The 12,640-nt window shown below is 38.4% G+C and overlaps 2 protein-coding genes across 9 annotated transcripts in view; both read right to left on the bottom strand.

Annotated features, from left to right (window-relative positions):
- Nucleotides 1-1,262: 1,262 nt before the first annotated feature.
- On the bottom strand, nt 1,263-6,835 carry LOC110831451 (golgin subfamily A member 7). The gene is made up of 5 exons (XM_022067461.2): nt 6,558-6,835; nt 6,224-6,376; nt 4,749-4,901; nt 2,985-3,086; nt 1,263-1,711 (listed from the first exon to the last, which is right to left on the bottom strand). The coding sequence occupies exons 1-5, from the start codon at nt 6,564-6,566 to the stop codon at nt 1,667-1,669; spliced, it is 462 nt and encodes a 153-aa protein (XP_021923153.1). The 5' UTR covers nt 6,567-6,835; the 3' UTR covers nt 1,263-1,666.
- A 744-nt stretch (nt 6,836-7,579) lies between these two features.
- The window catches only part of LOC110831453 (uncharacterized), a 65,619-nt gene continuing 60,558 nt past the window's right edge, over nt 7,580-12,640 (bottom strand). For 5 of the 8 annotated variants that reach the window (XM_087350623.1, XM_087350624.1, XM_087350625.1 and 2 more), the window contains 2 exons: nt 9,923-10,100; nt 7,580-8,164 (listed from right to left, as the gene is read on the bottom strand). In XM_087350623.1, coding sequence (XP_087206749.1) covers nt 9,954-10,100 — 147 coding nt within the window. In that variant the 3' untranslated portion in view covers nt 7,580-8,164; nt 9,923-9,953. Of the gene's footprint in view, nt 8,165-9,749; nt 9,817-9,922; nt 10,101-12,640 lie in introns of all 8 variants that reach the window. The other 3 variants (XR_002543596.2, XR_002543597.2, XM_022067464.2) reach the window with 3 other exon arrangements.

The following is a 12,640-nucleotide window of genomic DNA, read 5'->3' as shown; positions in this document are numbered from 1 at the left end:
CGGCAAAGTTACAACATGGATGAGTTTAAATGTAACTTTTATTGGTCCAGTATCCTACACGAAACTTAAACTGTAGGCCTAAAGATTTCGGCAACAAATTAAATGCTCCTAACTAACTAACTAACTAACTCCCTGGTAGCAGAACCTGTAGGTCCAACTTGATATTATTCTCTCATTTACTTTTTGGTCTGGCCAGTGATCGTTTTCCAGGAGGATACCTTAACAAAATTCTGTATGCGTGCTATACGTCCAGACCATCTGAGTCTCCTAGATTTCATTATCTTCACTAGGCTAGGTGATCCGTACAATTCATACACCTCCTCGTTATGGAATTCCCCAATTATTTCGTCCTTCCAGGGTCAAAATATCTTCCCGAGCACCTTCTTTTCAAACACATGTTATCAGAGTGAACGTTACGGATGCCATTGTGGAATGGTGGTATAAGACTAAAGAGAGAAGTAATATCAGCACTGCACTCTCGTTCCCTATCAATCCGATTTAACCCTTTCTGGACCACACACGATATATATTTTAGAAATAAACTGTTCGTTCTAAATGTATCTGGTTTTGGACAAAATCAGTGCAACGGAAGCTCTTTGGCCTTGGACATTAATTAAAGAAAAACAGAATGGACGGTGCGGACTGAACTCGTGTCTCAGGACGGCGCGATAGGCTCTTGTGAGCACGGTAATGAATCCGCGTATTACATAAAAGGTACGGAATTGGACCACCTGAGCCTACTTTCAGCTTCCCCAAAAGGTCTCTGTTCCATGTAGCTAGTTAACTAACAGTCTCCGAGCAGGATTTGAGGCTCTTTCGGCAGTAAGTACGAAGACGGCGTTCTTCTGGTTCGTAGCGCCACGTAGTCTGGTAGTAGCGTACCGACATTTCAGAGGTCCTTGCTTCCTCAATCATCAGGGTGAAGTAGGAGATGATGAAGCAGCAAGGACCTCTGAAATGTCGGTACGCATCTACCAGACTACATGGCGCTACGAACCAGAAGACGGCCAGTAACTATTAGCGACTTTCAGCAACAGAAACTAAATGTTAACGTGAGGTAAACTAAGAGAAGTTGTGCTTTTTGTTAAACATTTTATATGTAAAGTGTTAAGGAGAGACATTAACGAGACAAACTACAATGTTACGATACACATCAAAGGACATAAACTTTTTAACCACGCATTTATCATTGTCCGCAGAAACTTCGACAAACGCATTTTACACTGGCAAATAAATGTATTCTTTATATTAAAAATGCCATATCCATTAAAACTGAGAGGCAGTAATTTTTTTTTAATGTTACATGAACAGTCACACAATTTATATGTACATATGAGAATTTCTACAGGGAAAAATTATCAAAACTTTTTCCCCAATTTATTTGTTTACATTAAGTATCATTCAGCCATTACCGTTCAAAACCTCGACTGAAGGTCCCGATTTCTTTAGAAAAAGCTTCCATTTGAATAAAACATTTTTTTTATAAATTAGGGAATTGTACATTTAATACTTTTTATAAAAAAAACACATGACAGCAGTCTCAAGTTTCTTGTATAGAAGGAAACTCCAATATTAAACAATATTGTCATGTCTTTGTTGTTAGTGTAGGAGGTATAGGACACGCGGTTCACATGAAAAATTCTTCTGTTGACTCTGAAAGAGAGAGTCACGTCCGAGTAGCAGCGGGTTCATTTAATATTGAAATTTCTATCTGTATAAGAATTAAGATAAATATCAGGTTTTCTGTAAGCATGAACAGAGCACTTCAATATTAACAGGATAATAAATACGGCCATTTTTAACCACACAAAGTAATCAGTGACCACCTGAAAGGTTTAAGACCCTCAGCTGGACACACACGATTAAACATAAATAATGAATAGTATTAAAAATATATTAAAATTGGCCGTCAATCACAATATAAGATAATTAAAAGATTAAAATATCATTTTACGTTCCTTATCGAGTACTCGATTTACATGTGGAACATTTACGACATGTTTCGGCTATATATAGCCGTCATCAGGTGTTATGTTATAAACTTTTTAACTGAATTACTGATTTTTAATGATTTTTAGTTTTCATTTTTCTTATTATGTTTATTATGTTTTTATTATGAAAACTAAAAATCATTAAAAATCAGTAATTCAGTTAAAAAGTTTATAACATAACACCTGATGACGGCTATATATAGCCGAAACATGTCGTAAATGTTCCACATGTAAATCGAGTACTCGATAAGGAACGTAAAATGATATTTTAATCTTTTAATTATCTTATATTGTGATTGACTGCCAATTTTAATATATTTTTAATACTATTTAAATAAATCACAATATGACGCATCTACAATATCTTATAAATAATGAAATATATAAATACATAATATAGCTTAACAGCGTATGAAGGGACGGAAATGGAATGGCTAAAGACAGGTGGATGAAGACGTCACGGAATTATAATTTACGAGGTAAGGTGTAAGATAAAGACTAAGGATTTTGATTCCAGTACTCGCATTAAGTCGCGTACAATGTAAAGGCAAGGAACGTCTAATCAGAGACGTCCGGGTTTGATCCCAACCACTGCCGCTAACACCAAGAACAGTCAGTACAATGACGGACGATCACCAGTGATGGTAGGACGGTCATGAATCATAAACACATGAGGGATCGGAAGGAGAATATTTGAAGGTATGATCCTCTAAGTTCAGAAGCCAATTCTACTTCCGTCTTCCATCAAATGAGGTTGACTAGTTCGACCACAGTTAGCTTTTGTCCTCCCATTAGTCGCATGAAAAGGAAGCAGAACTAGTGTCTTAAACATTGTGGTTTAAAAACAAATAGACAACAGATAAACAATTAATTATACACAACTTATAAGATGGTTCGAGGGTTACCTACTCAGCGGATAGAGCGAGATGGTCTTTATCATCAGGCCCGTGTCTAATAAAAATACTAAAGCGACTGAACTGCAGTTAAGGATACGACTCTAAGGCCTCTCTCAGTTGGATCTGTGATGAGGAGTCCTCTGGGTGCATATACTCGCTCGTTCTGTTCCACTATGAACTTCGCTACCTTCCGCAGGCACTGTAAAAATTCAAAGTCTGATCAAGTTTAAAATAACAGACAATTAAACTCAAATAACTTCACTTATAGGCCGCTACATGACCACGAGATGGGTACGAGTGATGCTGTCTTATTTATAAAATCAAAAGTTCCAGGGGGGGGGGGGGAAAGGGGGGGGGGGGGAGAGAAGTCCGACAGAAAAACATCGCTCCCTCAGGATTGATGAGGGTTGGGCGTGAGTCTGAAAACCTCACTCCATTACCTACGCAACACTTCATGTGTAAAGTTGTTTCAGTGCATACGCATCAAGATGACACGGTCTGGGTTCAAATCTCAGCCCAGAGACCAACTATCCTGACTGGGTTTTTTCCTTGTTTTTCTCAATTCCTTCAGACAAATGCCAGGTTATTACCTTAAATTAGGCCATGAAAATTTCCTTCTACATCCTTTAAAATTCATTATTCACGATCATTCTCTCATTCTGCGTTATATAATCCGAGCTACTAAAAAGTATCATTAAATAACTATTATTAAGTGTTCTGTCTTACGACAGGTCCATTGCTCTGCCCAAAAAGAGCTCTCCAGTTGTCCCTATTCTCGGCTTCTCGCTTTAATTCCTGGAACGTCATCTTCTTTCCTTGTTTAAGGTCGTCGGTTAGCTGTATCAGTCTTCTTCCTTGTCCTCTCTTTCCTTCAACCTGGCCTTCGGTGATATCACTCATTAATCCATTCCTTCTCATAATATGTCCCAGCCAGTTAGCTTTCCTTCGTGTAATCGCCTGCAGAATGTTTCTTTGCTCGTTGACTCTCCTCAATACTTCTTCGTTGGTCACTTGATCCGTCCACCTGATCTTCTCTATTCTTCACCAACACCACGTTTCAAAACTCTCCAGGTATTTCTGTTCCTTCTTCCTGAGTGTCCAAGTCTCTGCTCCATACAGCGCGACACTTCATACGCATTACTTCACTAGTTCCTTCTTCATCTCCAAGCCCAACTTGCTAGTGAGAAGTATCCTCTTCTTGACGAAAGCTGCCTTGGCCATGGCTATCCTTGCTTTTACTTCCTTGGTGCATAGGGCGTCCGTCGTGACTATGCTTCCCAAGTACTTGAAATGCTCCACATTCTCCATCTGTTGGTTTCCAATTACAACGTTCAATGGTTCTGCTCTCGGTGCTATCCTCATTACCTTTGATTTTTCAATGTTGATTTCCATTCCATACTCTCTACCTGTCTCCACTAACTTGTCCATCATGTTCTGTAATTCCTCCTCTTCCTTCGCCAATACTACTAAGTCGTCTGCATACTTTACAGTCTTTATCACTCTTCCTCCAATTTTGAAGTCTCCTGTTCCCTCCAGAGCTTCCTTGGCAAGCCATTCCCCGTACAGATTAAAAAGAATTGGTGATAAGCAGCATCCCTTTCTTACACCTCTACCTATCTCAACGCTGTTGGTGTCTCCTGAGTCCAGTCTCACTTTGACTTTTTGCTGCATGTACAGGTTTTCGATTAGTCTTCTATAAATAACTATAAATAAGAAATAAATAAAACAAACAACATGTACATGATGTAAAACTCCACATCTCTAACTTCGGTACTAACAACATCACGTTCCAGCCACTTTAATCCCTCGGGGGGAAAGATCCCAAAATGAATGAATGGAGGATTAAAATAAATATAGTTACCTTCTCATAATGCGTCTCTGTGCATATATAAATAAGATACGCTGTGAGACAAGCCATGCAGCCTTCGCAGTACGTACTGCAGCCAGCCTTTTCTGCCTCTGCGTAAATTGCATTCAACTGATTAACCGTATACTCAAATGCCTGGCGTTCTATCTGCAAATTCAGAAAGACAACAAAAACCATCCTTACACATACAATACTGGAGTAAACGGTACAATTTGTCATCTGTGCGGCTTGATTCGCGGATCAAGCCCCACGGATGACGAACGAAGAGATACTGAACCCTGCGCGCGCAACTTACAATTGCACGGGGAACAAAGCAAATCACGTGCCACTGCATTACTGTATCAAAGCGGGGGTCCAGAGAAAAACATTAAGCTAATGTCTGAAACGTCACGTAGGAATGACAGATATCCCCATGCTCCAATGGGGCAGGACCACTGTCAGAATTTCAAGAATCATTAAGTTATAACCCAACAAAATTTAAATTTATAAGGCCACAAGGAGGAATGTCTACAGAAATAAATTACACCAATTTTCTTGGGCCCCACCCACACATCAGAAATCAGTCTTGTACTTTTTGCACTTGTCAACAGCAAATGTATAACAAAATTTCACAATTGTCCACATTCAAACTATTTCTTTAATATTATCTTCAAAGGAGACTTCCATGTTGAACCCTGACATACAAGACACAACCTATCCATCCTCTGATAGCATTAGCCAAGCACCCGTCAAATTATCTTTATCGTCATCAAAACACGCAATCAACGGACCGGCAAACTGAAGACAGAAATTGAGGAGTTCTGCCTGTGAGCCAAGAAACATACTTTGAGAACTCAGTGACATTACTAGGAGGGCCAGACAGATTATACTGGTTTATTTTAGGTTGAGACACTAAATAATACTCATAATAATACACAACCTATAATAACAAGTGCTTGGAACTATTCCAGAATTTGCCAGGCATCGCTGGAGGACACTGAAAAATTATCAACTTGGATGGTTGTTCAGTTTTGATTAAATAAGTTATCGTGCCTTCCACTATTTGTTAAAAACCAACGTCATTAAAAAATTAAGTTATACTAAACACAATTATGTTCAAAAAACACAAATTATTCAACATGAGGTAATGATACCAACACTAATTACTACTAAATGTCATGGTTGAATGGTTAGTACATCTGCTTTATATCTGACAGATCCCAAGCTCAAACCTCAGCCTTGAGACCAGCTACCATGACTGACTAGTTTTATCATTTTCCTCAGTCTCTGCAGGCAAATGCCAGAATAGTACCTTAAACTAGTTTATGACCACTTCCTTCCACATCCTTTCCAATTCACAAATCATCCTCTCGGCACTATGCAGAAAGTATCGCTAAATAAATCGAAAATAACAGTTATGTGAAAGTGAAAAATTGTACCAAAAATACGGTAGCACTTTTAACCTCTAAATTCCCTCTGCTATTACCCACCCTGTCCTCCAGTTCTGTTGGGAAACGAGTCTGGAACTTTACTAATGTTCCTTCACTATAATCTCGTTGCACAAACACTTTCAAACACTGATTACTGGAGTTGACTGCTCGTCCAGCTGCCATATCTTCCAGTGGAGTTGTGTTTGTGTGGTTCTGGAATAGAAATAAACACTAAAATCAAATTATAAAATTTACTGCAACTTCAATAATACAGATTTTCAAGTCACAATTCTATACAACTTCACCGTATGGCCATATTTTGATACAAACTAGTGTTCATATTTAATCGTAATATAAAACATTAATGTAGGTAAAATATGTATTATTCACTTACCATAGGCATGGCCTTTTCTGCTTTCTTTCGACAAATTTTGACGTCTTTATTTACGCACGTTCACAAAAAGAAGTCTTTCGAAATTTCTCCGCTTGTAACTGTGAATGCCTTAACTAATTAAAGACTTTGAAAACCAACCATATCACTCAATTTCACTACAAAGCACACAATGCCACTGTTTGGAAGGATTGGTGAGGGGTACAACCCATAGAGAATATACAACCACAGATTATGAAGAGTAGTACTGAACACAGATTACAACACAAACAAATCGATAACTAAATGTTACAATATGGCAATACTAGTCTATGACGTCACTGATATATTACTCTGCCATCTGTTGACATCTGCAGTACAACTACTGTAAAAACACTCTGGCGCTTAGTTGATAACAACTTTAGCCACCCTTCAAATCCTGCAGGCTGAAGAAGAATCTGGTGGTAAAATTCCTTTGTTTCCACTAATATGGACGCACGGGAGCCAAGCCCGAACATCAAGTACACATTACGTATCGTAAAAGCTCAGGAATGCAAGATACACATAACGAATAACGTCTTCGAACGGAAATCGTTCATAAACTGAGAGTTGCCTGTATTGGAGAGGGCATGAACTAATGTAAAGATAAGTGAACTGCCGCGCCATATATTGACGAGGGTTTGAACTAATGTAAAGATGAAGTGAATTGCCACACGATCTGTTGGGAAGGTATCAACTAATGGGCTTTATCAGTTGAAATACTTTTCTTAAACCGAATGTTCATATGGCATCTATGTACTGATAATGGGCATTAATAATTCATCAACTTTCTTTGAAAGTCCTCTAATATTCTGTTCACGAAACACAACATGTTTCAACGTTACTCAGCACTACGTAATCATTTTTAAAAATTCAAATTCAAAATACAGAATGTCAAAGAAACTTTAAACTTTTGCAAATTAAGACGTCACGGGCAAAGCGTAGCGTTGAAGTTTTTGTTTTCGTAACCAGTAATACTGCAACATCAACAACAAAAAGAACAATGATTAATTCTGCTGCTGTCATTATTATTATTAAGTTATTTGCCTGAAGATGACCAAATGTGGTCAAAACAGGTGTTTCATTGTACACTATATCATGATATATTTGAAGAAGTAAGCAGTAGCAAGAATATGATTTATGAATAAAAAACACATCGTAGTCACTGTATCTTCCGGCACACTGGCTCCACCTCACTAACCAGGCTGGTCAGTGGCCTTGTATTACGATCTCCAGGGTGCAGACTAGTACTCGGACATCGCTCCTGACTCGAACAGATACCAAGCATCGTAACACGGAGGCTGACCCAGACCACAGGACAGACGGTGTCATCCTGGGCCCACGGCGAGAGAAATAAAACTGAAGAACAGAAACACTCAGGTGCTGGAAAGTTAGCAGCAGTGCCAGCATACGTGTGGCAACCATCTCAATGATGCATCGCTCGCAGACTGTGATCAGGGTGTGATAAGGATGGCTGCTGCTGCCAGTTTCCAGGCCCTGTGGTGAACCCGTTCTACTTCTTGCTGTGGGCCCGGTATGACGCCATATAACCTCAGATCTGTAACAAGGCCAAGGTGGCCAATCCGGTGAATCTGCGAATAAAATAGTTTTTAAGAAATTCATTCTAACAATCTTAAATTTTCCTGGCCTGAAGTCTCATTTACCATAATGCATCTGAATAAAAACACAAAGTCGACAAAGAATGAGTAGCATTTGACAAAACATGCACAAGGCATGAACGCAAGATGCGAAAGGTTCCAGTGTCCGTAATGCGCGGAACAATTTCACATCTGAAATGTGTGATTCACTGGCACAATGACAATAAATGTTCTGATGGTAGTCTGTGATTTTTTTCGTGTCCAGTACGCGCCATTCGGCACGGCGTGCATTGGTGGTTAGCAGGATTCACGACCCATCAGTACATGGGTTCGACCGGGACAGCGACATTTAGCTGTGACCCCCTTTTTACGAGATGATGATGAAAGTGGAGTAACTGTTGGGATGCCACGGAGAAACCGGGGAAGCCCCTGGAGGAAAACTCCATGATGTCTAGACCACGGCCTTGCCCAACACAAGTTATAAATCTGAGCACCGCCGGGAATCGAACCCGGGACCCCAGGATTACAAGCCCAGCGTTCTAACCGCTAGACCGTGGCGGTTGGACTGTGATACCATGTGGACTCACAGGCGGGTATGAACATTATTCATCCATGTGGAAGATGGAACCCATTCACAAGTTCACAAAATAGTGCCAGCTCGGAAGACTATCATCAACATGATAAGATATTTATAAACACAAAGAATAATGTGATTAATTTATAAGACAAAAATGAGAGACAAGTTTATGCAATGTTTTAAATAAATACAAGTTGTGCAAATACTGTTTGACATTTTATCTGGATCTCATCCCAGGACATCCAAAATATTTTCTTCCGAAGGTGGCATACAGACACTCCATGGATAACTAACATCGACCTTTATTTAATTAATTCGCTGTTTAGTACAGTAGAATTTGGGATACTTTTCCACGTATTGTCTCACTGCCACTGTGCATGTCGGGACAGTCAATAAATGTGTACTCTACAGCCATTGGACTCCCCTTAAAATCGTGTTAACTTTGGTATAACAGAAATTTAAGTTGTGTCCTGTATAGACAGAACTCTAATAAACATTGACGCACCATCCGCATATGAGAAAACAGTTTGTTGGCTGCTACGGAGACCATTTTAAACATTAATTACATGGTTGTATGTGGACCTGGTTTCTCACCACAGAGGCTTGTGTTTGCGTCCATGGATGTGAGACGTGTGGCGGACAATGGGAGAGGTCTCTATGTAAATGTACTTCTGGATAAGTGTGAGCAGTTTGGAGGACTACTTTTAATCATACTACAGAAGCTCAGTTACTGAAGTAATAAACAACCTTATATTATTTTTAGATACGTACTTAAAATGTGCATGCATTTAAGGTATGTTTCCAAAAATATTTCAAACTTATCCATTCTTCAGATCAAAACCTATTCACATTTTAAGTCCCTCTGTCCTGAGCATTAGTCTTTAATTGAAAGTCCAATCCCTTTGCAAGGTTAAAGCTCAGTCCCACGAATATTATAGCAATTACGTGTCACTCGGTAAACAAATCTATACAGCCCCTAGTGGAATTACTTTGTACTTGTACCTGTTCTTGTATGAAAGATGATACTTCCGAATGCCAAAACTGGAATGGATGTCATTATTCAAACAGGCTGAAATAATATACAATGAGAATGACAACATAGCACATACTGCAGTATTATGAATGACTTCAATATTTCCTCTCTGGCTCTAAAACAGAATTGCCTCTTATGTTACCTGTAATATCACTCAGTATATTCTTCGCTTGTTAATTCAGGTCCAAATTCTCCATAACTTGTGGAAATTCATCGCTCTCGTTTCTCTCATCATGTGAAATAACAGACGGTTGGTCACATTGTACATAATAAGTATATTCAACTTCATCGTCATTTTCATCGGCCAATAACAATCGAACCTGCAAGAAATGAACTCCTGTAAGCCATGTAATGAAATTAATTTTATACAAAATACTGCAAGGAGACTGTGTTCTGGTCGCCCTATTGTGAGGCTGGTCTTTGTATACAGGTTGCATCAAGAGCGTCATACAAAGAGCAAATGTAAAGCTAAAATCTGGCATATTTCTAAAACATGTACAGTATATCTGAGTTTCACTGCAGTGTCATCTATTACTTCGGTAATATCGAACACCGTCGATCTGTGGAAAAATGCAAAGACAGTACAGCCTTATTCCACTTCCCCTCACCATACACTAACAGGTTAACTACATGTCAGTAACTAGGGTTATAGTTGTAAGATTTGAGGTTAGGTTAGTTAATATAGCCAGTTAGTTAGGGTTATACCTAGATTACATGAAATTTATGCAAATACTCAAGGCTCTGTAGTTCAGTATCATATTTGTTTAATTCTGTGGTTTCATGGTGGGGGTATGATAACTGTCTTTGCAGGCTGTTGTCCCATGCAGTCTGGTAAAAGTTAAATAAAAATTTCTGAGGTGTATATACCAAACCATGAATGAACACGAGCTGCTCTGGACTCCAAGAATGATGAAAGAAAACAGGTCTGATTGTTAGAATCAGGCAAGAAATGGAAAAAAAACAACTAAATCCTGAGTTTTACAAGGAACTGAACTACATCATTCACCAACACTTTTAAAATGAAATTGAAACTATTTTGAGAGCAACTGGTAAATTTTAACCTGTGTCAAAACGTGATGAATTTCTAACTTTGTTTCCATAATAATAATAATTTTTAGCAAACATACTCGGCGAACACAACATTAGGGAACTTCAGAAAACTGCCATTCTAAGAACACCGTACGTCATTCGAAAGACATAGAAGTGTAAATACCCTGTAAAATGGTGAATAGATGGAATAACAATAATAATAATTTTGATATTATTCTCCCATCTACGCTGAAGTGTCTCAATTGGTCTCTTCTTGAGCACTTCTTAACCAAAAGTTTGTATATATTTATCATCTCCCCATGCCTGCCAGTCTGGAATATAATAACCCTTAAAAAATAATTGTTTCATTGAAGTTATACTACTGGAAATTTTGATTGATTCCTCAGAATGTGTATCAGTGTGAAAGACACGGATCTGTCATTTGAGGTTATGAGCAAGTAGATTTTTAGTTTGACACATAACCTCACTTCCTCTGTGGGCAAATAGTCAGAGGGAAAAATTAGAGCTTCAACACCTTAGCTGCATAAATGGAATGCTGTCAATCTGAACACAATTACAAAGTGTTTCTGGAAGATAAGAACACAATCATGAAGAACATGAATCAGAAGGAAGTACAGTCATATGAAGACATCTGAAGGGAGAAATGAATGTATGGTCACATTTGCAGAATCTGGCTGATGACAGTCATCCACCCTATGCAATCAAACCAATGACTTCTGGATCAAAAGAAAAGAATACAAAAACTGATGATGAAGAGGCAACTGTGTCTGGAGCAACTGGAAAATCTACTGCCACAGATAAATGGTGTTCACAACATGCCACAGTTAAGTCATCCAAAATTTTGTGGCAACTATAAAAATTATATGATATTGTAGGTGCGTCATATTGTGATTTATTAAATATCATCACTACGAAATACAATCATATTAATGACATGCGACACAACAACGGATGAAGATACAATATGAAGGACGAGAACATGATAAGAAAAATGAAAACTAAAAATCATTAAATATCAGTAAAAATCAGTAATTCAGTTAAAAAGTTTATAATATAACACCTGATGACGGCTATATATAGCCGAAACATGTCGTAAATGTTCCACATGTAAATCGAGTACTCGATAAGGAACGTAAAATGATATTTTAATCTTTTAATTATCTTATATTGTGATTGACGGCCAATTTTAATATATTTTTAATATAAAAGTTATGTTTCAAATCTACTTAAAAGAGAAGTGAAACAAAGACTGGATATATTCTTCAACATTTCAGAAGAGAATATTGTTTTTAACCAAGACAGTATATCGTCGCAGTGGCCGCGCGGTCTGAGGCGTCGGCCTTGTGCCTCTCGGTCGCTGGGACCGTGGGTTCGAATCCCACTCAAGCCATCGATGGTTTTCTGTGTTGTGCTCTCCTGTGTACAGGTAGAGGCCTTGAGAAGGGCCGATCCCTCATCCAAGGAGTCCTACCGAATGTCTAATAGATCAATCCAACGAAAAGTTGGGACCCGCAGTGCTCATGCACTTGAAGAACGGGTCGTCTAAGTATCCTAAGTAAGTAAGTATGTGCACGTATTGTTTACCTGAAAGCTCGTGCAGTTAGTTAACATCTTTAACCAATTACTCAATGTAAAGCTGTTGCCTTGTTTGATGTAATGGAGTGTATGGAATGATACAGATTTTCATCAAAATACTACAGGTTTGTACATACATTTACAGTAATAATCTGTTCTTTTAAATAAACAATTCAAATTTAATTTTCCGGTTAGTAACGCGTTCAATAAAACAAAACTGATCATTTGATAAGTT

This window comes from Zootermopsis nevadensis, unplaced genomic scaffold (genome assembly GCF_977971745.1).
Source record: "Zootermopsis nevadensis isolate Lab colony 2312 unplaced genomic scaffold, Znev_1.0 Znev_ptg000017l, whole genome shotgun sequence".
In the NCBI taxonomy this organism is placed as follows: domain Eukaryota; kingdom Metazoa; phylum Arthropoda; class Insecta; order Blattodea; family Termopsidae; genus Zootermopsis; species Zootermopsis nevadensis.
Note: the sequence above shows the minus strand (reverse complement) of the source record. Positions and strands in the feature narration are given on the sequence as shown.

Excerpts from the sequence above, each read along its gene's own strand:
- LOC110831451 (XM_022067461.2), bottom strand. Across the intron at positions 4,902-6,223 it reads CAACAGAACTGGAGGACAGG|ATAGAACGCCAGGCATTTGA; the intron begins GTGGGTAATAGC and ends CTGAATTTGCAG. Across the intron at positions 3,087-4,748 it reads CAGAGACGCATTATGAGAAG|TGCCTGCGGAAGGTAGCGAA; the intron begins GTAACTATATTT and ends GAATTTTTACAG.